This window comes from Colossoma macropomum, unplaced genomic scaffold (assembly GCF_904425465.1).
Source record: "Colossoma macropomum unplaced genomic scaffold, Colossoma_macropomum, whole genome shotgun sequence".
NCBI classification, from domain to species: Eukaryota; Metazoa; Chordata; class Actinopteri; order Characiformes; family Serrasalmidae; genus Colossoma; species Colossoma macropomum.
In genome coordinates, this window is record NW_023494801.1 from 27,690,165 (window position 1) to 27,715,699 (window position 25,535).

The following is a 25,535-nucleotide window of genomic DNA, read 5'->3' on the forward strand; positions in this document are numbered from 1 at the left end:
AACAACTCATCATTACCGAAGAAAAGACACACACACACACACACACACACACACACACACAACTGACAGGTTCATTTATTCTTTGCTGGTTAGTGCAAACTGAATTAACTAATTCATTTAATTCCAGCAAACTTAAACCCACTTAGTGCTGATCCTAACCACATTTCAATTAATCCTAACTTAATTCCAATTAAGCATTAATTCTGACTTGTCAGTAGGGTGAATAAGAGCGGTATCATTACCGTTGATATCAGAGACCACCAGCATCTGAGGCTGGGACAGTCCCTCCTGCAGGTTATAGAAGTGGATGGTGCTGTCAAAAGTCAAAAATCCAATGCGAGTTCGAGCATCTCCCGGCAACCTGAGTGAGACAGAAAGAGAAATCATTTAAGGATTGTGTTTATGAGATGACAGGAACAGCATTGCCAGTACTAGCAAAGCACACCTGTAAGAACTATAGAAAGGATCACTTAACAGCAGTGAAACTGATCTGCAAAATGTATCATTTTTAGAGCTGGTCTGTACAGCATTTTACAGGCTTCAAACACTAGGTGGTATTTCCAAACCTGTGTACCTTAAAATCACTAATAACAATTATGATTATATAATTAAACAGTTTTAAGAACATTTGTTACTGCAATTCAAAATATATCCCACGGCCTACAACAATGTATTAAGAGTATTGACCGGTGACAGCACAAATTTACTGGTGTTTGGTCAATAGTGTATCAACTGGTAATCTGATAAGGTTCACTATGTTTCCATATTTGAGATTATTTCTCAAACTTGTGCTTCCTTGGCTTACCAACCTCAAATTTTTCAGGTCAGTCCTTTTTGTATGCATATACATTCTGCACTCTGAACCAGCTCATCATATGTTCTTTGATGAACAGTGAACAAAGAGCGGCTACATCAGGAAAATACATCTGAAGCACAGCTAAATGTTTAGCTTGTGTAACTAAGGCTTTGTTGCCCTCTGTGGTACAAAAGAAGACCGTCTCAGACATACTGAATACTGAAGTGTACAATAAGGGCAGTTTCATATAATAAATGTATCTTAATGAATAAAAATCTCTTCATCAATAAATTTACACCAAATTTTTGCTCAAAACTTCTATCGTCACAGCCCAAGTATGGACTGAATTAAACTGAAAACAACCCATAATAACAAATGTTTTTCATTCACTTCTCTAGGTTTTCCAGCAGCGACTGGCACAACACATCCAGGTAGCCCGTCTCCACGGCATTATGGGAGACATCCAACACAAACAGGTACACCGCAGGCTGAGGAGGCCGCAGCTAGAGAGAGAAGAGAAACATCATCCGAAATCAATCAACATGAAGTAATGTAGTAAAAAATTTAACAACTCAACTGCATGCATGAAAAGAGCAAAAATCATAGTTTGTGATTATCACTGTTGTTTATGTGCAGAAATACTTGTATCCTCAGATGGAAATCTACAAAACACACACATCCTCACCATGTAGTCTGAGGACGCGATGAACTCTACAGTGGAGTTCTGCACCTCTGGTCTCTTATGGGGTTCACCGTAGGACCGTGTGACTGGGTTATACATAAACTCATCAGGAACTGGCAGAGAGACAGAAAGAGAGAAAGGGGGAGAGAGAGAGAAAAAGGGAGAAGGAGAAAGAGAAACATCAGATTTCTGTGCTGAAGGCTTCAACTCTCACATTCTGAAGCTGTGTAGCAAAGTGCATATTTCTAAATCTGTGCTAAGAATCCTATGACTACATGCTCATCAGAAGGGCCTTACTAGCCACGTTTACATGCAGCCTGATAATCCATTAATAATTAGACTAATAGCTCGATCGGAATAGAATACGTCCATGCATACACCTCAATCGGAATAGACTAGTCCGATTGAGGCCATTCGGAATACAATTTCTGTCCGATTGAATGAGATAGGTAATCCTGTAAATAATCTGTAAAATAAAAGAATAACAGCCACGTAAACGCCTGTATCTGATTACATTCCCAATCGGAAAGTTTAAGCCCGTTCTGTGCATGTGCGCTGCGTCAGAGCGAAAGTTTTTAATGTTCAACATGGCGGGAGCAGAAACTGGTCTGCAGAGGAGATGAAGTTTATGCTTTGAACTTTAAACGACGGCTGTGGGACGAACATCCAGCTTATGTGTCTAAGAACACGACGTCTTCCTCTCGGCCTTCTGTAATAAGGAAATGCAAAGCATGTTTTCCTGAGTCTGACATAATTTTAAAGTAATTAAAAACAGAAGCACTGCTTACTGCTGCTCAGCTCACTCTGACTGGACTCAAGTGATGCTTGTTGTCATGGTAACGTCTACACCAAGTGGTGCTCTATGCACGCGCATCATTTTGGATTGGATTACTTGTAGTGTGCAACGGAGATTTTCCATCAGATAAGCTTTGCATATAAACACAGCCTCTGATCAGTTGGCTGATAACACAGACCAATATCGATGTTCTATTGGTACTGGTGGAAAAAAAATAACATAACTAGTGTACTTTATAAGTACTGCACCACCAGGATTTGAACTTGCAAACTCTTGATTATAGGTCAAAAAGTTATAGCTGTGCTACTGGCAAAGTCAATGAGACCAAACCTATTTAACAATATAAGAGCAACACACACTAAACCAGTAATTCAACATTTTACAAAATACAATCTTGGTTAGCGTAACAAAACACAGAGGTCAGTTTCCAGGTGCAGGGTTAGTCAAGGTTAGGGCTTGATTGCATTTTATATTTTATTATATTTCAATATGTAATTAGGTTCTAGGTAGTGAATATCAGCTTAGCTGTATCTGTAAAGACTGCTGTACAACCTTGAAACCAATAAAACCTGATAAAACATTCTTCTTTTAAGTTTTCATTTGAGGTCTATTACGATATAAACCGTCACTAAATAGCAGCTTTATATCTACCAGATTTTTTTCCCACTCTGCTCTACCACCAACAGCAGGGGTGTCAAAGCTCTGTAGATTAGCTTATTCCCTCTGCTAACACCCTAAATGTAACTCTTGAAGGCTGTGCTAATTAGCTGAAGAGTTATATCAGGGGTGTTTAATGAGGTAGAATGCTAAACTCTGCAGTGCTCTGGCCCTCCAGGACTGGAGTCTGACACCCTGCAGTCCCCACAGGGACTCAGTGACATGAAGCCTGACTCACAAAGCACATTCGACCTAACCAAGTTTCAGTGTCACAAAACCTAACAAATGCGACCACTTTCTCTATTGACATCAACGCCACTGACCACACTATTTTATCTTACCGTCGTTCACACGGTAGCAGAGGTTGCATTTCCATCGGCGCTGGTCCAGAAACGACACAAACGGATTGATGTACGTTCGACATGAACGGCAGCGAACGATAGTGTTGGAGGTGATGACTGGCAACTGCTGCAGAGAGAAAGGGGGAGAGGGTAGAGAGAGAGAGAGAGAGAGAGAGAGAGAGAGAGAGAGAGAGAGAGAGAGAATCCAAGAAACAGACAAAGAAGTAGGAGAGGAAGGAAGGGAGAGAAAGAGCGAGCAAGAGACGGTACAAGAGAGAGCAAGCGCAAGAGAGAAAGACAGATGTGAAGTGTGTGAGAAAAGAGAGAGAGAGAGAGAGAGAGAGAGAGAGAAAAAGAGAGAGAGAGAGAGAGAGAGAGAGAGAGAGAGAGAGAGAAAGACAGAAAGAAGAGAAAGACAAAAAAAAGAGACAAAGAAAGAAACAGATCAAGAGAATGAGAAAGTTACATATCTATCATAAATCATTAGCCTTCACTACGAGTGTCTGTGCTGAATTAAACATAAAATGAATGAACTGACAATTTAAATCTCATTTCACAGTCCAGGAGTTTGCAATCACCAAATAATTGGAACAGATCAAGTGTTTCTGGGTTTTTACTACCATAAACATTTCCAAGCTTCATACAGGAGACTCAGCACTTTATTTGATCTGTTTGGATCAAACAGACTTCAGAAAGGCCTTCAGGCATTTGGGAGTTGCTGACCATCAATCTTTCACAATCTGCATCTCTGTGCACGCTTAGCTCTCAAACTGATGCTGGTGGTATGTTTTATTTTCAATATGACAAAATGAATTTTAATATGCTTAATGTTCATTTATGTCTAATGTTCATGCTGAAAACAATGGTGTGAATTTGAGTTGTAAAAGAATCTGAAACAGGTTGTCATACCGTCAGATCTCTGAAAGGGTGCAGCAACAGCCCCAGCGGCAGACGAGCTTTATTCAGCAATGCCTGAGTCTGAGGGATACAACTCAGAGTGCAGCGGAACGTACTGATGGAGAAGGAGAGAAAGAGAAAGAGGTAGAGAGAAATCAAATGAGATTAATGACAAGTCCTCGTTAGTATTCTGTGTTGTGCCAGTTAGTGTTTACTCATTATCTCATCTTCTGTTTCTCATCTGACAGGAAAACTACCGTTTTCCTTCCTCTTTTTTTGAATAATAAATGCTTTCAAATGTTAGCCTCTCATCTAAACAGCCCTACACTTTTTTTTTCCCTTTTTGTTGAATTTTTCTTCCCTACAGTTAGTCGGATATGCCTTTTTTCGTGATCACATAACGTTGTTAAATGTATCCTGTTAAAGGGGGATTTTCTGCATAATTCAGTGGTTGAGACATAAACATTCAGAGCGGTTTGATGTGAAACGCTTCACTGCAGAGAAATGTATCAACTCAGATTCTTTACAGTGGTAGTGATGGGCAACTAGGGGTTGCGTTCCCTACAACATTCATTTATTCGTTTTATTTACTATCCAAAACCACTAGTGAATCGACATGTGCCTGAGTTTATATATGTAAAGGTGATTATGGTAAAAATAGTGGTATACTTAAAACGTTTCCTTTGGGTACCACTTCACTTTACAATGACCTGTATGTGCCTCTCCACCATGAATGCCTTTTAAAAGGCCAAAATCATCTGAACAGTATCATAAAAAATGTCAGTTAGTCGGATTTGAAGTATTTGGCAACATTCATAACTATTATGTGAAAAAAATTTCTATGTGGTAGTGCTTCTAGGCATTAAACCCTTCAGAACAACTCTGACAATTCTGGTAAGCTTCTCTAGAACATAGCATTTCACATAAAAACACTCTGTTCAGATTTTAATGATTTGTGGAATTCCCCTTTAATTTATTAAGAATAAATTATGCTCACATGTTCACAAATTCGCACACACTGAAGTGAAATTTGCCATTTACATATGCACGAGCACACACAGTGCAGGCTTACTCTGGACTGCAGTTGACTTTGCGCAGGTCGCTGCTGAGGTTGGGCTCAGGTGGAGCGATGGGTTGCGGGGGGAGAATGTTTCTCTCCTGCAGCAGATTCACCGGTCGCAGAGCTTCTACCTCCAGCTCAGGAACTCCGCTCAAACCCCCCAGCGCCGCCGACAGCTGAGACAGGCTGGGGAATGGCTACACGAACAAGACAGAGAGAAAAGGAGAGAAAAGGAGAGAAATGGAAGAATCATCTTAGTCAAAGTGTCAATTCGTTCAGCAACATTTTATATTAAGGCAGTTCAGAAGTTTATTAAACATTCTAGAAAACAGTATTTGTGACAGCTACTGCAACTGCAGGTATAATCTGCAGCTGTCAGCGCTGCAGGGATCTGCAGTCGTCTTCATAATCATTCATAAACATCTATACCTGACTTAGAAGGTAGGAATGCATTATAGCTGTTTTGTGAAGTCCTGAAGCAAATATGTTACACCTGGAATGACCCAAAAGAAACCAAGCATTGCTGGTACCTGTGAATATGGCTGATACCCAGGTGCGTTGTATCCTCCATGTGATGGGGAGGAGTCTGGTCTCGGGGCAGGGCCTTGTTGGTAACCTGGCTGCATGGTTGGATAGTTGTAGCCAAAGGGTGGTGCTGGCTTGGAGGAGTCGCTTGTAGGGGGAACAGATGAGGAGCCTGGTAGAAAGAAAAAGAGAACCGAAAGCGAGAGAGACAAAAAAAGAGAAAAAGAAATGATTTGAATGTTAAAGCCTTCGTCTTTCCATTATGCAAATAAGCCTGGGAGATTTTCATAGTAAAACAATTTGCAGAATTTAAAGGTAACCCTCTGGCAGCTGCAAAGCAAAGGCCATTAGATCTACACGTAGGGCTGTCACGACTATGCAATTACACTCTATTACTCGAGAAAAACAGTTTAAATTTGACCTTCAGCAATGACTAATTGCTACTTTGCATGATGACAATGCATTTTAATTCTTTTAAAGTAAGAAACAGAGCCTAATATTGCACATTCTTGACACATAATTCTCTTTAAAGCCCCTGTCCACATTTATTTTCATGATATCCTTCTGACTATTATTACAGTGATGTATATTTTCTATAGGTTTTGTGATGTCTTTTCTGGTGAGAGAACTCTAAAACTACTTTTACTGCAGTTCTCTTCTGTTCACTTTGAGTTGGTTGGGAGGTGAGGTGGAGCAGGTGACGTCATATCTGCCAAAGTAACAGTCAGCAATATGTATAGGTCAGCTACTCTTGTTCCTCTCCCTCATATAAAGTGAATGCCCTCCTGCTGCTCCAAGTCCCAAACAAAACTCCCCAAGCTTCTAAATCTGTTAACAGTGCTTGCTATTAATGTTTATTACACTATTGTTGGTGATTAGTCATTGCTTGCTACTTGTATTACCCACGTGTCGCAGGATCTTACTACTAAGCGGTTAACTTCATTTACGAGAGCACGACAGATAGTTCTCCAGTTTAACTGTAGAAATAAAATTATGCATTGTCTTAGTAAAACATTAGCTACTCTCCCAACATCAAGGCTCAGTGTACCCCTACAACTGTACAGGAATGGTGCACAACTAGGCACACAAGAAATTTCTCCACAGTGTCCACAAATATGACTGAGCCGACTCATAACGGAAGCTTGTGTGGCCTGCATGGTCCAGCAGTTTGCTAGCTAACTATACAGATACAACGTTAGTGCTGAGCGTCGAAATATCGGAAAAGATATGTCCGCTCAACATAAGATGAAAGACTGAGTTGTGAACATTAGCTGTGAAACGTATTTAGGCCAAAATGACTATTAGGCAGCTTGTTCTCTATTTTGCACGTTTTACTCACCGTTCAGTGAGCGGTCAAGAAGAGTGAGGTGGTCTGTGATTTTTCTGTGGGGAACACTAAACATTCAGAGCTGAACCACTGGCGGTGTTATGGGTTGTTTACGTTGCCTGGGAGATACCACTGTCAATCATATTGTGCTCTGACATGTCCACATAGCTCTGAGCAGGCAGCAGCTTAGATTTTTTTGGAGCATTTATCTCCTATTAAACTGTATTATTTTAAATATATTTATTAAATATAACACTGGAAAATGCCTTTTCTGCAGTAGATCTTTACTACTAAAACAAAACGAAGTATTTGAAACCATATCGACAGGGGATTTCTAGTTTATGTCTTTTTAAAGTAATATTTTGGAATTCTTTAAATGTGACACATGGTTTGGTACTTTCTTCTCCTTATCGCTCTTTACCTGTTCAAACGAATGTCCTCACGGTAAACACCATCAAAGGTTCCACAGATTTTTCAACATTTCTGCATAATTAATCATTAAGCTTAGCAAATAACTTCATGCTACCTTGAGTGCATGTTGCCATTAAAGTAAAAGGGGGACATACCAAATACAAAGACATTTTGAAATTCATGTCCACATTCAAAGATTAATTCTGCATAATTAAGTCATTAAGATGTAAACAAAGTCACCTGAAGTGGCTTGATGCGAAATGCTTCATTCTAGAGAAACTTTGTTCACAGTGATGGTGATAGGAACCAGACATCTTTACTATGATCAACACATAAAAACTCTTAACATGTGTAGGTTCACTGGTCACGCAGTACAGTAAATAAAAGGGCTATCTTTGTGTACGCATCAAGACCCCTGGTTTCTATCACCATCACTGGAAAGAAATGAGCTGGTAAGTTTCTCTGCAATTAACTATTCCACATGAAACCAATCTGAATTAGTTTGTAATTGTAACGATTAAATTATGCAAAGTTATGCATCTTTATAAGCCTTCTAAAATTGTGTTTACATGCTTAACCTGCATCTCTCTGCCTGATGAGGTTTGCTTCATCTCTACATTCATTATTCAATTTCAATTTTTACCCCAATTTTCTCCCGAATTTAGTCGTCTCCAATTCCACCCGATAGTTAGGACTCCCCCAATCACACACGATGCTATCAACGCTAGGAGGGTGAAGGCTAACACAGGCTTCCTCCAAGACCTGTGAAACCAGCCACTGCATCTTTTCGAGCTTCCGCTCACGCAGCGTCATAGGACAGCTGAACGCACTCGGAGGAAAGCGCCAACCGCCAGATCTGCTACGTCAGCTAACAGACGCCTGCGCTGACTAGCATCGCGCTGAGTGATGGGGGAGAAAAGCAGCCATCCCACCCACCCAGAGAGAGCGAGGCCAATTGTGCTCTCTCGGAGTCCCAGCTACGGACGGCTGTAGCATTATTTATTAATGTATTTAAATAATCATATCCTTATTTATCATCCTCATAACTCTTAATGCTTTTGTTGTCTGGTGTCAACCTGCGGAGGATGGCTTCCCCCTTTGAGTCTTGATTTCTCTCAAGGTTTCTTCATCTTGCTCTTAGGGACTTTACCCTTAGCTACTGTTGCACTTGGCTTGCTCCCTAGAGGATTGGACCTGGAATTCTGTAAAGCTGCTTTGTGAAAAAAGCCCATTGTAAAAAAAAAATGCTATACTAGCGTTTCCCAACCCAGTCCTTACGTCCCCTCTAGATGGCCCAGTTTTTTCCTTCATGTGTTAGTTAGGCTGGAGCAAAAAGGTGGACTGTCTGAGAGGCCCTGAGGACCAGGTTGGGAACCACTGCTCTTCACAAATAAACTTGAATTGTGAAAAAAGTACATAATCAGTAGATTTTTAACTGTCAATAGCTGACAGTGACAGCCCTCATCTACTGTAAAACCTTGAGATCGAATATGTACCTGTGTAGCTGCCTCCCTCTAGGGATTCGTAACTGTTTGGAACAGGAGATGCACTTCCTGTAGTGGTGGAGGAACTGTCTCCACCTGCGAGTGAGAGAGAGAGAGAGAGAGAGAGAGAGAGAGAGAGAGAGAGAGAGAGAGAGAGAGAGAGAGAACACAAAACAATGAATGAAGTGAAAGTCGTACTGTCAAACACTTAATTGATCCTTATTCACACATTACATCTCATTTTTCTCCTCCTCCTTCTTTCTCTCTCAAACACACACAAGGAACTGTACATAATAGGCTATATCAGAAGAGAAGAGAGCCAAAATCTTCTTCTAAAACAATACCACACGTCCAAGGGATTTACCGTTCAGCCGCAGCTTTAATGACCACTCACCAAACAGTGGCATGCGTGTAATGCATGATAAACATGCTCAAAGCCACACAGAGTTAGATTGAGGACCATTCTGTTATCGTGTAACTTGAGGGAGTCTAAAGCTGGCAATATACTTCAAACACTTTACGTTTTATAGTTTAAAGTATGTTCACTACAGCAGTTCTAAATACGGTAATGGTGTATTAATTTACTTCCATTGTCTCTCACAGGGAAATTAGGTTTGCAGGTTAAAATTGGCATTCTACACAACATTTAAGACAATGTTCACATATAGCCATCACAACACAAGGAAATAAACAGAAAATTATAGACTCTGGAAAATGTAAAACAAAAGGTTATGACAATAAAATGAAAAAGAAAAAAAAAAGTTATTTTAAAACAAATTTTAAAATAAAACACTACTCAATTATGAAGCAAATTTGTGAAATTGACCATGTTAAGGTCCGTTTTGCTTTCAGTTTTATTCCTTTCTTCATTCCTGAAACAGAAACACAGTGAGAGAGAAAGAAAGAGATAGAGAGGGGGATATAACCAGCTAAGCTCCAGTTAGCCCAAGCTAAAACTGTGTCCTCAGTGGATTAGTGCCTTTACTTAACGAACAGCAAGACGGCGAGAAGACCATGACGACATCTACACCTGCTTCAAGACCTAACACTTCCTGAACTGAACCCACTGCAATCCTTATCTGAACCTGCTATTAACCTTAAAGCCCTCTGTCTCTCTCTCTCTCTCTCTCTGCACCCATCAATGTCTGAAAAAGAACACTTAAATCAAAAGATAAAACTGTTCATAGTTCTCCTGTGAGCACTGCTCAGTGTAGTCAGCTGGATTACTAATATTGTTATGTTATGTTTTGCTTGTAATTAAATTTTAGACTAGATATATTTTGGTGGCAAATAATAGCTGTGAACAGGTAATGGTTGGAAATAACTTTAGTTTTGTCGACAGCCATTAAAGGAACTTGCCATTTAAAGGCTGTATTTGAATGAGAGGCCTGCAGTCAGTCATGGCAACATGCAGCATACAAGCGGCTTCCGCCTGGACTACTGTGGATGGTTCAAAAGTTCAAACAAGGAAAATGTGTTCACAGTGGTTTAAAAAACAATTAATAACAACGTCCATGTGTTGACCTTGACAGCACTAATAAAATGATTAAAATATGCTAATTGTGTGCAACTTCAATGCTTTCAAATAATTAGTAGCAAGCTGTAAATAAATAAATAAATAAATAAATAAATAAATAAATTTTAGACACATCCAGAACAATAAACAGTGTGATTCTAAAATGACTGAGCAATGATAAATGTTATAATAAAATGATCTAAAAATACAAAAAGAGGAAATAGAGTATTTGATTTCTTATTTCCAAAAAAACTTGAAATATTAAAAAAAGGGTTGGTGTCTAAAAAAAAAAAAAACACCACATTTTGGTATCTAGTTTAGAATTCATTAATTGTACATTCTATAAGTAGCTATTGTGCATAAAACAGCAAATTATTCATTTGACAAGTGATTTTTTTCCCCTTCCCTCAGTCAACTGGATATCCATTTGGATACTCAAAATTAGACACAACGAACATCCCTAATTGTCACACCCATACGTACTGGTTCCACTGAAAAAGAGGCAATCAAACATTCATCAACAGCAGGGTCTGTGGAGTGCAAAACACCAGTTTGGACACGTCTCCCCTCTCCTCCCCAGAGGAACACTCAATACAGCACAACTGCACACTCATTAACACAGAGCTAAATATAAAACCAAACTAACCTCCAGACACCGATTTACAAACACACGCGTGCAGATTCTCTCACTCACAAACACCCAGCGCAATCACTAACAGATGCACTTTGAGCAGATACTCACATACAGTACTGTGCAAAAGTCAGAGACCATGTACTTAATACGTACTTAATTTCCAGTCAAAAATGGCAAAATTAAGCACAAGTTATTAATTTTTAAAAATATATTATTGATGAGATTAGATAATCCACTTGCATACAGAAAAGGAAAAACAGGAGCTTCTAAAACTTAAGTTACAAAAATGATTAACAGAGAAAATGGGACTCAATGGACTGTTGGCTTTTATAAGCATATTATTACAGCACAATTAACAGAACGTAAATTGCACGCATTTTCTTTTCTTCAGTTGGTTTGAGACAAATACATACATAAAAAGAAGAAAGCAGATCCGTTTACTGAGATGCATCGTTTGACTTACAAAAACAAGAAAAGCTGTAACTGACTTGTGCTATTTCCCCTCTAGATTGTGAGTAATGTTTGTTTATTTGAGCTTAAGCTGTGTTCAGATCCTACTAAGTGTTGACAGCAATAAAGCAAGATAGCAAATTAACCAATGTGGCCACTTTAGGAATTTCTTACATACAACGAAGACAAGAAAAACAAAACTGATAATCGCTATTACTTACACGGCGATTAAACATCAAGTAAAATTTCACGATCGTGACAGGCTGTAAGAAGACAACACTATGGATATGAAAGGATGTGGCGCTGTTAAGAAGCTGTAACTGAGAAATGGACATTTGCAACAGTACCTGCAGCTGAAGAACTCAGGAAAATGGATGACCATTCTAAACTCCAGACCTCAACATCACTGAATGTGTTAAGATAATGAGAAGCAGAAAATGCAACCAACTTCTTAGACTGAGCTTTGGAGGCGCAGAATAACATCCTTGCAGATTTATTTGAAAAGCTGAAAACAAGTGTCCTGAAAAGAATGGAAGCTGTAATAAAAGCAGACACATGAAAAACTGGAAAAAAAATGATATTATATTTAGCTGTTCAGGCTTCTATGCAATTTTCTGAAACTGAAAAATAAATAACTTGGACTTAATAGCAATTTACACTGAAAATTAAATAAATGAAGGGTGGTCTCTGACTTTTAAACAGCACCGTAGAATCACAAAATATTGAAAACCCACACACCCGCTATTTCTCTCTAAAACCTCAGAGAGAGTAAATTATTGATAAATATTTGATGGTGTCCACACTATCAAAGCCATTTGAATCCAAAGGTCGTGTCCACCAAGTATAACCTGACTAAACAGGGTGTGTGTGAGGGTAAAAGGGAACAAAGAAGCCTGCAGGAGTAAAGACACATTTTCGTGCAACAACGCACAACGTTTCAAAAACTGGCTCAGTGAGAACATTTAAATGAACATGTCACACTGGGATTGAGCAACACTCACCTGTACACACCCCACACAAATTCCCTGTCAGACCCAAACTCAAGAGAAGGTAAAGAGCCTATAGAGTGGACTACAAAGAGTGTTCATGTGCACATTTTAAAAGAGCACTGAAAGTTCTTCACAAAGGCCTTAGGCCTAATCCTGAGTGTGTATAGAGAGTGTATTTGAGTGTGATGGCTGTATTCCATGGCTAAAAGGGGAAGAATTTTCTGAAAAAGTCTCTGTAAATATATTGGCCTGTTCCAGAGTGGTTTTGCTTAAGCGCAGGCTTACATTACAAAAACACTCAGTAAAAGAGTGGCTCTGTAAAAACAAACAGAAGTTACACAACCTGCCTTTTACCCCAGATATCCATCACCCAGGACATGTTTGGCATCCAAATTTAGCTTTTTTAGGTTAGCAATGGAGCAACAAGGCTAATGTTGCTGACAAATACTAGACATCAATGGTCATCCGAGTCTCTTCTGTAAATGCATCCCCAAAACGTCTCTCAAACCACATACGGGGGCCTGTCTCATGAAGCTCAACTTTGACTTAGTTTCAGCTTCACAAAACCTGAAAAATGAAACTATGAAGGCAGTTAACAACTTTGTTATATCACGTTTAGACACTCAAGTTACGATTGCCTCACACACGTGCACATAAAGGCATGAAGTTTATGGCCAACAGCCGAACTGTGTGAAACATGAAGCAGCTGATTTCTCAAAGACCGATATAGTGTATAAATGTTTTACCTTCCACATACTTATACAGATTTCTGTCTTGAATGCCAGTGTTAGCGCTTATTGGAGTGATACTATTAATATTAATATCCTTAATATTTACATAGTATGATTTGTTCACAAAGAAAGAAAAAAAAAGTGACCGAAGGATTCCACCTCAGTCAGCCACTGATTGGTCAGAAGGTCCAAGAGCTGGTTACAATCCGAAATCAAGAACTCGACTCGCCCTGGAGAATGTCTGCTGGGCAGCAGAAGCTGCCATGGTAATGCAACCAGGTAAAAAGGTATTCACCACCGTAAGACTGAAAATCCTGAGTTAGACTGAACTAAGCTTAAACTTAAAGCTTTGTTCAGAAACCCTGCTTTGTGAGACAGGCCCCAGGTCTGGTTTTTCAGCCCCGCTCCAGTCCGCCCCGACAAGATTTCATCCCACTCCCGCAGAAAATGGGAAACTGACATCCAATATCTGACAGTCTATTCACAAATACATTATTCTCTGCTGAAATAACACTGTCGGCATGGTCATCAGACTCACTGTGAAGTAACCTCACCAAACCCCATTTATTCCCAGTAAACATAAAGCAAGAATTAAACCAAAGAGTGGTTATTTTTGGTGTTTTGCTGGGCTCGGCAGCTGTGGCCATCGGACTAAAGAGTCCGCCATCTCTTTAAGCTACAAGAATTTATGCATTGTTCACGTGATTTGTTGCTTCGCAACTCTTTAGAATGACTTAATTCATTTTATTTGTTTTACTGTTATTCTTTTATATTATTTGTGTATATGATTTAACGATCATTTTACTTTATTCTACTTAATATATTCATTAATTTGCGGGATTTCCTGCCCTCTTCCGCACACAACCTTGAAGTCTTGCACCGAGGGTCCAGCTGGAATCCGTGGGAGTGCACACCTCTACATCAAATCTATACATATAACTTCGCCAGGTTGTTTGTGCCATAACAAAAAAATTAACTAAAGGAACGTCTTCAAGTGACAAATCTACTCTTTGCTTCTCACAAAATGGCCAAACGATGACAATGGGTGGGCTACTTCCCGTTTTGGAAAAGTGAAAAGAACATGGACCGTTTCACCAGCATTTCGGTAGCTGGGCGGTAATAAGAGCTTTCACATGTAGCTTGGATCTCTGTAGCTCAGTTTGAGCTGCTTTTGGAGGTCCTAACAGCAACCTTGAGGAAATAGGCGGCCAACAAATCCTTTTAATGTTGGTAAAAAAAAAAAAGTTCTAATTGCAGGGAAAAAGCTGAAGTGCCAGCTTGGTTGTCACCATGCCAACAGCAGAGATGACAGTGATTGGTCAGAGAGTCCATGTTGCCTGTGAAAGTTCTCAAAAGTCATACAGAGAACGAATAAAAAAAATGTTGCAGTTTTATAATTTTTGAAGGTCTTCACTGTGAACTATAAAAATTAACCAAACTGCACTTTAGACACCAGCAGTCTTTATGACTGAAGCTCCTGCTGTCCACGGTCCAACAACCAACCCAGTTTCTAAGTCAAATACGTCTTTTCCTCTTACCATCTTTATCCAAAAATTAAGGTCAACTGGACCTGCTTAGCATTTTTACACCTGCATTTTCTATGCTTCTCCACTCAAGTTAAAAAAAAAATAAATAAATAAATAAAATAAAACAATGTGTGACCTATTTGTACTTAAGTCAATACCAACTCAGTGTACTATTTAGGGGGATGCTGTTTGTTTAGTGGGGTCACATGGTGCTTCTGCATGTTTGAGAAACTGGACACACTTACTGAAACATGCAGATGAACGTACAGACAAGTATACAAAACCGCAAGTTTTTATGAACTTTAGGGCAATGACTATGAGAATATGTGACAGATTTTTAGAGGATGGCCAGGCCTTAAAACAAGACAAACTGACTGGAAAAAAGTCAAGAACCAAACTGGTGGTCTTGTTAGACCATAAAGTAAGGTGTATGTAAGCATGTGCATGTGTGTGTTAGCTCTCTCTGTGGCTTCAAAGAAGAGGACGCACAATGGATGAGAGGAATGTGGATTGTAGAATAGATGGCAAAACTGAGCCTTATTCTAAGGAAGGAGGAAGCAGTAAAAGGGAGTGAGTTTTCGAGGGTTCGGGTACGTGTGGGGATGGTGGGATGAGAAACAACAGGACGGAGGGATGCGGGCGAAGGAATAAAAGCGAAAGCCGACCTGCTTCCTCATCCTCCTCATCCTCGTCTTCGTGGTCAGAGCTGGATGAGGAGTGGTCGCCTGGCAACCCTGTGGAGGAACTAGCAGCTCTAGTGCCCCCATATCCACCATACAGCAGCCCTGAAATACACACAGCCAACCATCAGAGAGAGAGAGAGAGAGAGAGAGAGAGAGAGAGAGAGAGAGAGAGAGAGAGGGAGAGAGAGAGACAGAGAGAGATACAGAGAGAGAGAGAGAGAGTGTGTGAGAGAGAGAGAGAGAGAGAGGGAGGGAGGGAGAGAGAGAGAGAGAGAGAGAGTGTGTGAGAGAGAGAGAGTGTGTGTGTGTGTGAGAGAGAGAGAGAGAGAGAGAGAGAGAGAGAGAGAGAGAGAGAGATGGGCAATATTACAATGTTATTTTTATACATTATGCTTTTCTAAGTATGTCAGGGGTATCAGTACTTCAGCATCACTAAATGACTGCATGTGGCATTAAAAAAAAAAAGAAGCAAAGACAAAATCACTTTATTTAACTTTTAGTTTATTTTTAAATGTTGTACTACTATTCTGCAGTTGTATTTTTAGGATTGCATCTATACCTTTTTTTCCAGACTGCAAGTACGAGAAAAAACCTACCTAAAATTAAGTAGTTGTTAGTGTAAATGAGTAAAACATTCATAGTAACCTTCACAGTAAAATCACTAAAATCTAGTCTATTTTAAGTGCCGAGTATTAGCTGACTACGCTACATTAGTTATTTTGGATAGAGTACCATTGCAGGGTAGAAGAGTGGGTTTTGTTCCACATCAGAAAAGCACTTCAGTAAAGTTGTATGTAAGTATGTAAAGTATGTAAAGTGCGTTTTTATAGTTTTGCTCACCGCTCCTCACCTGTCTTATTCAACAACAGTTTCTGTAGTGACAGCAGGAAACGTGTCCGAGGCTAATCCATCCAAAGAACTCACTTGTGGAGTCTGATTTTCTGGTTGAGCTGCAGTTCAATGTCCTCTAAAGCCAGGCATACACTGCGTGATTTTAGAAACCTTGTTTCTTAGTGAAAACTTTTACTGTACATTTGAATAGATCATCACATAGACAAAGCCTACGAATTGTATACCCCCACGCACATCAAAGACCACTGAGAAAAAAAAAAAAAACCTAAAGTTTACACCCTGCAGTTTTATTCATTCAAACAGAGTAAAGTAAGTAAATACATAATTTTGTTAGCAAATGTTGATGTTTTTGCCTCTGTTTTGCTAGCCTACCTGTCCACATTGGGGAAGTGGTTGTGACTGGTTTTGTGGGTGCTTAAAATGGGCTAAAATCGCACAGTGTATGCCTGGTGGGAATATGCAAAGTGAACAACAACTTGGGGTCTAACGGTCACACAGTCAGCAACACTTTTGTCTGTGTGAGCAGACCCTCATTTACTGCTAGCTTGAGTTGTCTGTTCATTAGTGTGGAAGCATAGAAGGCATTTGAGCACAGTATCGGGCCAGTATTGGTATCGATGCATAATCATACCAGTATCTGCAAATAATTTGGTCAATATTCCAAACCAGTGTTTGATAAAGTATTTATTCTACTTGTACTGAATGATCAAAAAATATTTAGACAAAAATTGGCTACAATTTCTGCATTTTACTGCATTTGTAACCCTATAAAAACTACTGTTATATTTTTCTGTAATATTAATACAACATTAAGTTTTTCCCCTGACAAAGTTCACAGTCCTGAAAAAAGTTCACAGCATACGGAACAATAAAAACATTTTTCAAATATAAATATGTATGCATACACAAATATGCATACTATAAATACTTAAAATGATTGTTATTGTTGTTATTATAGTTGTTACTACTGTTACTATTACATGTATCATATATAACTACCCTTAGGTGCAAACGTCGTTTTCCAAGAACGAATAGTTTTTTTTTTTTGTTTGTTTTTTTTACTTACTTCCACTTTCACTCCCACTTCAGTGACATTTTGAATTACACCTTGCACTACAAACAATGACGGAATTGGCTAGATTTAAAGGGGAATTCCACCAATTTTTCAAAGTTTCTACATTTTTCAATTGTGGCACAAATTCAGATCATTCAGAGCGGCCTGGTGTGAAATGCTCTGTTCAAGAGAAACTCAGAGTCAGAATAGCTCACATGTTCTTGGTGGTAATACGCAACAGACATCAGAAGAGTTTAATGTCTCTAAAGGCTGTGAAATGTTTCACTGTAAAGAAACTGACAGACTAAGTTTTCAATATGCTGCTATATATACAAACACACATACAGATGCTGCTAGATAAAACATTGTGTATCGGCAAGATTTTTAATTTTAGCCTCTTCGCAAAACACAGCAAAACTACATATAGTGATACACTGTGTCTCATAAAAAGTATTAAAGGTATATAGACATTACATTTCTGCAATATTGCCCACCTTTAAAAGAGAGAGAGAGAGAGAGAGCAAGTGTTTTCATGAAAAAAATGTGTGTGAGAGAGCAATGAGAAAGAGTGAGACAGTGACTGTGTGAATGATGGAAAAAGTGATAAAGAAACAAAATGGATGATAAAGCTACAATCAGTTGTTTTATGAGTAGCACTGTTTCAGGCTAGTAGTGTTCTGGACAATCAGAAAGTGAAGGGGGAGAGCAACAAGCCTGGGCAGCTAAGGATGCAGGAAATATGCATGAGACAATGTCAAAATGAAGAAATGCCCACTCCCTCTGCAGACTGTTGGTTCTTAATGCCATTCCTGGAATTCACTGCACTGCTCAGTTAAAAAAAAAACAATTCAGCTCTTTAAAAGGGGAATTCCATAGATTTTTCAAAATTCTAGATAATTAAAATAGTATATGAGATCACATTTCTGGCGAGGGCAAAATTCCACACCACACTATCGCTTAAAGGTTTGATGAGGCACACAGAGTCATAAGTAACCAGGGAAAAATCTAAATAAAATGCAAAGATATCCAGGAGTGGCATTTAGATCCCCCTAGATAAGCCAAGATACTAGATCAGTCTGGACAATGAAACTACGAAGCACTTGACGAGGAAGGGAGGAATGAGGATGGGTCTGCGTGTCTACAGCGGCTCCGGAAGAACGGGCTCAAAAAGATGTGAAATGGACACAAAGATGAAAACGCATGTGAAGCACAACTAAACGGTCCGCAGAAAACCGCTAGACACTGTTTTTTCTTAGCCATCAGAGAATACCACCCTGAGGACATCAACTGTCTTAATGATGGCACAAACACACACATACGCGCACAAACACAGTCACACTGAGCAATGGCAAAACAAAGTAGACAAAAGAACACTAGATGAGAAGTGGGACACGGATGGCGAAAGCGTCTGAAACAGCAGGCTTCTGAAACGCCGAGCCCCCGCACTGCACAGCTGCACTCATAAGTAACCAATTATCTATACGAAATAGAATGAGTGATAGAACAAGAAGCACTGGACTGTGCAGTGCTGCAGGTTTCTAGTGTGGAAGCCTGAAGAAGAGTGGACAAGCCGAAGGTCTTTCTGGGCTGAAGCTCGGCCAAACTCACCTTGCTGACGACCTGGTGAAGAGTGTGTGGAGGGGGCGCCAGAGGGTGGGCGATCTCCTTCAGGACCCTCCGAGACGGGCGGAGCTCTGTTGTAATGTGAGCCAACAGGAGCCTGGGGATTTTGGTCATAGTGCTGTTGAACTGGGGAGAGACCGGAGGGGGGAGAGAAAAAAAAAAAAAAAAGTCACTACATCTGGGGCAATACTACAATTAAAGAGCCCATATCTTACATTTTTCGTGCATTTATAATGTTGTTTTCCCTCTTGAGGTCCACTTATGTGTGGGTTTCAAGAACAGATGTAATTCATTTTTACATAACATTTCCTCTCTTTATTCCTTAGAATTAAACAGGCTATTGAGTGTTTAAGACTGATCTACATAAATGATCTCTGCTCTGGTTAGATATATTGTGCATCATTCAAAAAGCCGCCCGGACTGAAATTCTTAGCATGAATGCTAAACTGCTATACACTGTAAGGCGCACATATACGTAAAGTTTAAGAACTTTAACAACATTTACAAAGTACATCAAAGTATTTTATCTAAAAAAAAACGCAAGTGACATTCTGTGTTCCATGATAAAGCCTCTTTAATTTTTAAATTGAGATTATATTTTTTGACATTTGAACCCTTGCTTTGATATTTATTTATCTGTTATCCCATTATAGGTGACCTGTTAAATCAGTGTAGATGATGACTACTGATATCTCCATCTACAGATGAACAGTAAATCATCTTGTACAGGTTCTTTTATTTTTGTCTGATACTCACTGTCATAAAACACAGCCATGCAATTTAAGTATTTCTTTATTTAATACTACAGTAAATCACTTCGTTTTTATGTGAAGAAAAGGTACTCAGCTCTGCTACCGGTAAAACAGAACATCTGGACGATCCTAATAGGTTCTTTATGGTGCTTCCTGTTCGCTACACATTCGCAATGGCAGAAATATGACCAGTTCCTGCAGCATTCAGTGGACTCGCTTTATCAAGGAACACAGAGTTTAATAGCACTATAATTCTTAAATTTATTTTAAGCACTAACCCTTGTGATCTAATAGTGTCACAATTACTATTGTGAGCTGATTGGAAACAGATGACCATGTTATTCACTATAAAATGCTACTGTCTAATTTTTACAGATACAAATTAAACGAAACCAAATGAACAGCGAACAACCACAGGTAAAAATAATGATATGTTCTAAACGGAAAACATTCTGATTCTGGTTCAATGCTACATCTCGCATACCTGCGTTTGACTGGCCATTAACTGTGGCTGTTTGGTTGAGGGGTGGGGCTCCATACCCCTGCTGAGCTGGTGTGGGTGTGGCCCCTTTGCCCTGAGTATACTGCTGCTGCTGCTGCTGCTGCAAAGCACTCTGGGTAGGTGGTGGCATCATGGTGGGGATGGGTGGCTGCCCTGCCGAAGTCTGAGACGATCGCAGCGTCCCATACTGGCTGCTCCCAGGGGCTGATGGGTAGGACACAATGGGGTAGAGTTGAGTGGCAAGATTAGTGCCACTGGATGCAGGAACCAAGTTCGGTTGCTGCTGTTGCCCCTGTGAAATGGTGCTATAGTGCTGTCCATAGTAGTTAGCAGGCACAGAGTAAGGGGCAGGCTGCTGGATAGACGGCGGTGGGTACTGGGGAGCTCCAGAGACAGGGGGGTTAACAGTGGAGGGTGGACGAACTGGGGTTTGCGAGACAGGGGGAGGTGGGTAAAGAGTGGGTCTTGAGCCCGGTCCTGCTCCAGGCTGCGGGTGGCTGTTGTGGTAGTAGCTAGCACTGTAATCAGTGTTCATCAGGGGGGCCTTGCCTGGCGCTGGGGGAGTCTGGGCCGGCACAGAGGGGTAACCCTGCGGAGGAGGTCCGGCATAGTAGTTTGTAGTTGGATACATGGCTGGGTGTGACTGGTCTGGACCTATTAAATGGAAAGAAAACATTCATCACAAACAAGTAGAAAAATAATAAAATTTCCATGACAACAGAAATGAAAAAGCCTTTATTTTTTATATCTGCTTATCAATACCTATGCTGAAAACATGTTCAGATGGTATTTTAACCTCCTGTCCATAGTCATGATGTAATAAAGGCTGTCTAATTTCTTGAAGAGCGCCCCTATTTTTGAGCTCCCTTCAGAAGTAAACTTTACTCTGAACTGTTTTATTCATCACAACCAGCTGAAATATGTTCAGATTTGATTTTCACTGGCAGTCATGTTGACAGACTCCTCTGAGATTGAAAAAGATGAATACCGTTCAAAATCAGATGAGATGCCAAAAGCATTTTCATCTGTTGAATGATTGGCAGGGCAAATCATGTGTTTGTACAAGAAATGTCTGGGCCATTTGCCAGTGCCAAGCACCTGCTGCTCAATCTGCAGGGCAGACTGCAGGAGGAAAGCACCAAACCTCATCTCTATGGGTATTAGGATGAAGAAGTAAATACAAAGTCACTAGACACTTTATTAGGTACTACACTCACTGCCCATTTTACCAGGTCTGCATACCACATAGATGCATTTTGTATAGATTTCAGATAACAGTCTGTACAATTTGTTAGCCTCTATTTACCTCATTCATCCCTACAGGATCACCAATGAGCAGGTATTATTTTGGTGGTGGATCATTCTCAGCACTGAAGTGACACTGACATGTTAGCAGTATGTTAGAGTGTATCAGACACAGAAGAGTTACTGTGGTTTTTTCCTGTGTCACAGCTGGATTGAGAATAGCCCACCAACCAAAAATATCCAGCCTATGACATCCTGTGCCCAGAAACTAACCAGTGATGATGAACTAGAGGAGGACTAATGCAAACTGTGCACCCACAGATATAGTGCACCAACCAAAGAATAGTCCTGACTATTGATCAAGGGAGTAAAGAAAGGTAAATTATACAGACAAACAGACAGACTACAGTCTGTAATTACTACAAAGTGATGCCTGATAAATTGTCACTGAGTGTAAATACAAGTACAAGGTAGATGTACTTAAAATACTGACTATGAAGGAAGCAGAGCTGGGCAATGTGACAATATTTATTGCTTTCATAATAAATTACATCACAATATGTTTTTCTGAGCATATCGTGGATATCAGCAGTACTTAAAAACCACTAACTGCATGTTTGATTAAAAAGGGATCATTTGTACTGTGTAAGTGGATTTAATGCAGCACAATGTGTGAAATGTAGACTACAAATACACTGATTCATAGTTTATGACAGTAATTTGACGTTGTTGCACTACTTTGTCTGTTATAATGTGTGACAAACCAAATGTTGTGACATCACATATCATAAACATGCTGAAGTATCATTATATTACATTATGCCACATCACCCAGCTCTAATAAAACAGTGAATACACATAACTGGATTCAGTTTAGTCTGTTCTAACCTATCAGATACCAGAAAACATAAGTCTCATAACATATTACATTTCATTGAATACTTTCTGAAGTATCATGTTATTACATTTTGCCATATTGCCCCCCTCCACACTACAGGTTCTATATTATCTACTCCAACTTATTAGATCTCAGACATTACATATTGTGATGTATATCGTGAAAATGTCCTGAACTATCGTGATATAATTTTTGACCATATCACCCATCCCTAGAAGGCAGCAGCTTCACATGTAACGTGTAAGACCTTTGAACAGTGATAAGAATAGGGACATTTAAGAGAATACAGCTAATCCAAGCCCAGCCTCCTCAGACAGAAAAGGCCTTGGGTTAAGAACCTTGGACAGTAATCAAGGCATTTTGACATACGTTCTTCAAAACTGACCAAAACTTAATTTTTCTCGATCTACAATCAGAGCAGTGCAAACTGAAGTGGTTTAACGGAACAGCAAATAAACGTGGAACGTTACCCGACCATAGAGATTAGCTAACTAGCTAGCTAGCTAGCTAGCTAACTTCCCCTACACCAAAAAAAAGTCTAATTTTATATATCTAGGAATTATACATACTTTCGAAAACGTTCATAATAAAAAAATATGGCTAAATATACCACTTTACACCGGAGACATCCTCACATCATGAAATATTTAACAAGAACACGGCAGTGAGATGCCGCTGCTAAACTAGCCAGCCAGTTAGCGAAAGAGCTTAGCTTACGCTGGCTAACACAGAAAGCTAAGATAAATTACAGATCGTAGTAACGTTACCGGATTAAACCATGATATAAATGTATTTTAACTGTGTTGGCTTAGTGTTGTTCATCACTCCGTGCGTCTTTACTATCTTTATTAGCTACTAATAACGTTACCAATGTGGCTAACTAGTTACGTCCCTCGTAACTGTACGTAAAGCAGTCGTGCCAGTAAAGCTCATTAAACTGAGACCCGAACTGAGAACTACTTACGTTGTCTAACATAACACTTCAATAATATCAGTTCTGATGTTATATTTAAGACTTGTCCACCGTTGACTGTTTAAAATCCAGACAGTTTCAGCGCAAGGTTAGCTAGAAAACCGAAAGTAGCAACACCCCGAAATCAGATCTCTAGCTTAGCTAACGCTAGCTAGTAGGCTAACACTACCGTCACTAATTTTAATAACAACTAACGTCAAAACAACAAATACAAATAAAGTCACGTAGCTATATTCTTTAAAAACGACCGACCTATAACATCAAGAAGGAAACAACGAAAAATGTCAGCTCTCCCGACGAATCTTAAGCTGGCTTCCTATCCGCCAGCTTCTTGTACGAATTTTCCCGTTCCACCTTAAATGGCGCAGCAGTTCGATTCCTGCGCAGGAGAGACCAGAACGTAACTGCTGCACCATTTAAGGTGGAACGGAAAAATTCGAATAAGAAGCTGGCGGATAGGGAGCCAAACCCCGTTAGCTTAGCTCCGCTCCGCTCCGCTAATCCCGTACCGTTTCGGTGATGATGATGATGTTGATGAAGCGCCGCAGCTCCGTTCTGCGTTGGGTTCATGCCGTAATTATGAACAGACGAGTTAAGATTGTTTGTATAACCCGGCGTTGACATCTTCAGTCGGGTGGCTGTCTGAGTGCCGGATTTAGCTACATATATCTGGCGGAAAATAAACACACATATAACGCGGTTTCAGCGGGTCGGAGTTTCCATTAAAGCCGCTTTAGCTCTTCAGCTGGAGGAGGATCTGACAGTCATTTACCGTCACAGCGCTCATCTGCGCAGACTAAAGGGCACCAAACAGAGGCCTCGCTCTGTTTTTTTTCAAAATAAAAGTACTAAAATTAACACTAGAGATAAGGAGAACCTTCTGAAGTTCCTTATCTCGGTTGAAGTGCTAATTAAAAATCAGGGCTGGAAAAAGTACAGAGAAACTGTGCTTAAGTGAAAGTACTGTGGGTACTGTGACAAATTAATTACTCAATTAAAAAACGGAAGTTTGGAGTCAAAAATACACTTGAGAGAAAGCAAAAAACATTGACATTCAAATACACTCAAGCATGTAAAACTAAAATGTAAACATCTTAATTCCTAAAATATTTACGGTTAACTTTTAACTACTTACTTTTTACTTTAATTTAAATAAATGATTTTTTTTTGGCATGTGATTACATCGGCAGTTTTGGTTCTCACAAATTTCTATGGATGTGGACCATTTTATTTTACCCTAATTTTAATGTGAATAATAAAAAATACATTCAAATGCACAGCAGCTCAATAAGACAAATCTGCTGGTCTTTTAGATTTGTAAATATATATATATATATATATATATATATATATATATATACATATATATATATATATACATGTGTGTGTGTGTGTGTGTGTCAGCACTTTGTAGCTCTACAATTACAGACTGTTGTCCATCTGTTTCTCTGCATACTTTGTTACTTTGTTTCTCTGCACACATTGTTAGCCCCCTTTCACCCTGTTCTTGAATGGTCAGGAACCCCACAGGGCCACCACAGAGCAGGTACTATTTGGGTGTTGGATCATTCTGAGCACTGCAGTGACACTGACATGGTAGTGGTGTGTTAGTGTGTGTTGTACTGGTGTGAGTGGATCAGACTCAATCAATCACTGTCCACTCTATTAGACACACCTAACTTATTGGTCCACTTTGTAGATGTAAAGTCGAGACGAGAGCTCATCTGCTGCTGCACAGTTTGTGTTGGTCATCCTCTAGTCCTTCATCAGTGGTCACAGAACGCTGCCCACAGGTCGCTGTTGGCTGGATACTTTTAGTTGGTGGACTATTCTCAGTCCAGCAGTGACACTGAGGTGTTTAAAAACTCCAGCAGCACTGCTGTGTCTGATCCACTCACACCAGCGCAACACACACTAACACACCACCACGTCAGTGTTACTGCAGTGCTGAGAATGATCCACCACCCAAATAGTACCTGCTCTGTGGTGGCCCTGTGGGGTTCCTGACCATTCAAGAACAGGGTGAAAGGGGCTAACAATGTGTACAGACAAACAGATGAACTACAGTCTGTAATTGTAGAACTACAAAGTGCACTTGTATGGTAAGTGGAGTTGATTTTGTACAAAGAGT

The 25,535-nt window shown here is 39.8% G+C and overlaps 1 protein-coding gene across 5 annotated transcripts in view; it reads right to left on the minus strand.

Moving 5' to 3' along the window:
- The window catches only part of sec24b (SEC24 homolog B, COPII coat complex component), a 36,525-nt gene extending 12,325 nt beyond the window's left edge, over positions 1-24,200 (minus strand). Inside the window, exons 1-12 of one of the 5 annotated variants that reach the window (XM_036589284.1) lie at positions 23,914-24,200; positions 20,271-20,942; positions 19,020-19,160; positions 15,488-15,607; positions 8,989-9,072; positions 5,760-5,926; positions 5,242-5,426; positions 4,182-4,284; positions 3,273-3,396; positions 1,482-1,591; positions 1,187-1,299; positions 243-361 (exon numbers count right to left, since the gene is read on the minus strand). In XM_036589284.1, the coding sequence (XP_036445177.1) occupies positions 243-361; positions 1,187-1,299; positions 1,482-1,591; positions 3,273-3,396; positions 4,182-4,284; positions 5,242-5,426; positions 5,760-5,926; positions 8,989-9,072; positions 15,488-15,607; positions 19,020-19,160; positions 20,271-20,942; positions 23,914-24,028 (2,053 nt within the window). In that variant the 5' untranslated portion in view covers positions 24,029-24,200. Of the gene's footprint in view, positions 1-242; positions 362-1,186; positions 1,300-1,481; positions 1,592-3,272; positions 3,400-4,181; positions 4,285-5,241; positions 5,427-5,759; positions 5,927-8,988; positions 9,073-15,487; positions 15,608-19,019; positions 19,161-20,270; positions 20,943-23,395; positions 23,622-23,656; positions 23,772-23,913 lie in introns of those variants that run through there. The other 4 variants (XM_036589283.1, XM_036589286.1, XM_036589287.1 and 1 more) reach the window with 4 other exon arrangements.
- Positions 24,201-25,535: the final 1,335 nt, after the last annotated feature.